The 2500-nt window shown below is 37.0% G+C and overlaps 1 protein-coding gene across 1 annotated transcript in view; it reads left to right on the forward strand.

Annotated features, from left to right (window-relative positions):
* The window catches only part of grhprb (glyoxylate reductase/hydroxypyruvate reductase b), an 11680-nt gene that overhangs the window by 8296 nt on the left and 884 nt on the right, over window positions 1-2500 (forward strand). Inside the window, exon 8 of the mRNA XM_062027252.1 lies at window positions 36-166. Within this exon, the coding sequence (XP_061883236.1) occupies window positions 36-166 (131 nt within the window). The remainder of the gene's footprint in view (window positions 1-35; window positions 167-2500) is intronic.

Consider the following 2500-nt stretch of genomic DNA (forward strand, 5'->3'; position numbering starts at 1 on the left):
CCTGATGCTGCCGCTTACACCTGTCACGGTTGCAGAGGCGGCGTGGTGAACCAGGACCACCTGTACGAGGCGCTCTCAACCCATCAGATTGCGGGGGCGGGTCTCGACGTGACCGTCCCCGAACCTCTGCCCACTGACCACCCGCTGTTCACCCTCAAAAACTGTGGTGAGATTCTTACGCAAGATATACACAGCTGCTCAATAAAACGACATGTGGCAGAGTTTCAACCGTGGTGCATTCACAGACCCTCGATTAAAGTCAGAAACAGAGGCGTCACTCGTTTTTAAAAACAAAAGGGATGCACAAATAGAGCAAATCAAACTGTGGAAAAATAGGAAAAAGATAGTTTTACTTTTGCATCTTATTGTACATAACTGTGGTGCATTCACAGACCCTCGATTAAAGTTAGAAACAGAGACGTCCCCAATTTTAAAAAAATATAATGCATCTAAATAATAACTTAAACTATGGAAGAATAGGAGACAGTTATGTACAAGTTTCACTTTTGCATCTCATTGCACATACAGTAACTGTGGTGCATTCACAGACCCTCAGTTAAAGTCAGAAACAGAGGTGTCACTAGTTTTTAAAAACAGGAGAGATGCAGAAATATATTAAATCGAACTGTGGAAGAATAGGAGAAAGTTATGTACAAGTTTCACTTTTGCCCCTCATTGCCCATAATAATGCTGCATTCAAAGACCCTCGATTAAAGTCAGAAACAGAGGCGTCACTACTTTTTAAAAACGGGGGAGATGCAGAAATATAATACATCTAAATAATAAACCAAACTGTGTAAGAATAGGAGAAAGTTATGTACAAGTTTCCCTTTTGCATTGCATTGCCCATAATAATGGTGCATTCAAATACCCTTGATTAAAGTTAGAAACAGAGACGTCACAAGTTTTTTAAAAACAGGGGGATGCAGAAATATAATAAATCTAAATAATACATTTAACTGTGGAAGAATAGGAAAAAGTTATGCACAACATTCACTTTTGTATCTCATTGCCTATGTTAATGGTGCATTCAAAGACCCTTGATTAAAGTTAGAAACAGAGGCATCACTAGTTTTTAAAAACAGAAAGGATGCACAAATATAGTGAATCAAACTGTAGAAATATAGGAAAAAGATAGTTTCCCTTTTGAATCTCATTGCACATAACTGTGGTGCATTCACAGACCCTTGATTAAAGTAAGAAACAGAGATGTCACAAGTTTTTTAAAACGGGAGATGCAGAAATATAATAAATTAAACTGTGGAAGAATAGGAGACAGTTATGTACAAATTTCACTTTTGTATCTCAATGCACTTAAGTCTGGTGCATTCACAGACTCTTGATTAAAGTTAGAAACACAGGCGTCACTAGTTTTTAAAAACAAGAGGGATGCACAAATATAGTAAATCAAACTGGAAGAATAGGAAAAAGAGTTTCGCTTTTGCATCTCATTGCACATAATTGTGGTGCATTCACAGTCCCTTGATTAAAGTCAGAAACAGAGGCGTCACTAGCTTTTAAAAACGGGGGAGATGCAGAAATATAATAAATCTAAATAATAAACCAAACTGTGTAAGAATAGGAGAAAGTTATGTACACGTTTCCCTTTTGCATCGCATTGCCCATAATAATGGTGCATTCAAGGACCCTTGATTAAAGTTAGAAATAGAAACGTCACAAGTTTTAAAAAAAACAGGTGAGATCCAGAAATATAATAAATCTATATAATAAATTAAACTGTGGAAGAATAGGAAAACGTTATGTACAAGTTGCACTTTTGCATCTCATTGCACATAAAAATGGTGCATTCAAAGACCCTCGATTGAAGTCAGACACAGGCGTCACTAGTTTTTAAAAACAAGAGGGACACACACAAATAGAGTAAATCAAACTGTGGAAGAGTAGGAAAAAGAGTTTTACTTTTGCATCTTATTGCACATAATTGTGGTGCATTCACAGACCATCGATTAAAGTCAGAAACAGATGCGTCACTAGTTTTTAAAAACAGGGGAGTTGCAGAAATATATTACATCTAAATAATACATCAAATTGTGGAAGAATAGGAGACAGTTATGTACAAGTTTCCCTTTTGCATCTCATTGCACGTAACTGTGGTGCATTCACAGACCCTCGATTAAAGTCAGAAACAGAGGCGTCACTAGATTTTAAAAACAAGAGGGACGCACAAATATAGTACATCAAACTGTGGAAGAATAGGAACAATTTAGTTTCATTTTAGCATCTCATTGCACATAATTGTGGTGCATTCACAGACCCTTGATTAAAGTTAGACACAGAGGCGTCTTTATTTTTAAAAACGGGGGAAGATTCCCAAATACAGTAAACCAAAAAAATAAATCTATCCGTGGCAGCGTAGGAGAAAATTGAGAAGTTTCACTTTTGCAGCTCATTGCACATGGTGCGTTCAAAGACCCATGATTAAAGTTAGACACAGAGGCGTCACTAATTTTTTAAAACGGGGGGACGCACAAATATAGCA

Source organism: Entelurus aequoreus, linkage group LG18 (assembly GCF_033978785.1).
Source record: "Entelurus aequoreus isolate RoL-2023_Sb linkage group LG18, RoL_Eaeq_v1.1, whole genome shotgun sequence".
NCBI classification, from domain to species: Eukaryota; Metazoa; Chordata; class Actinopteri; order Syngnathiformes; family Syngnathidae; genus Entelurus; species Entelurus aequoreus.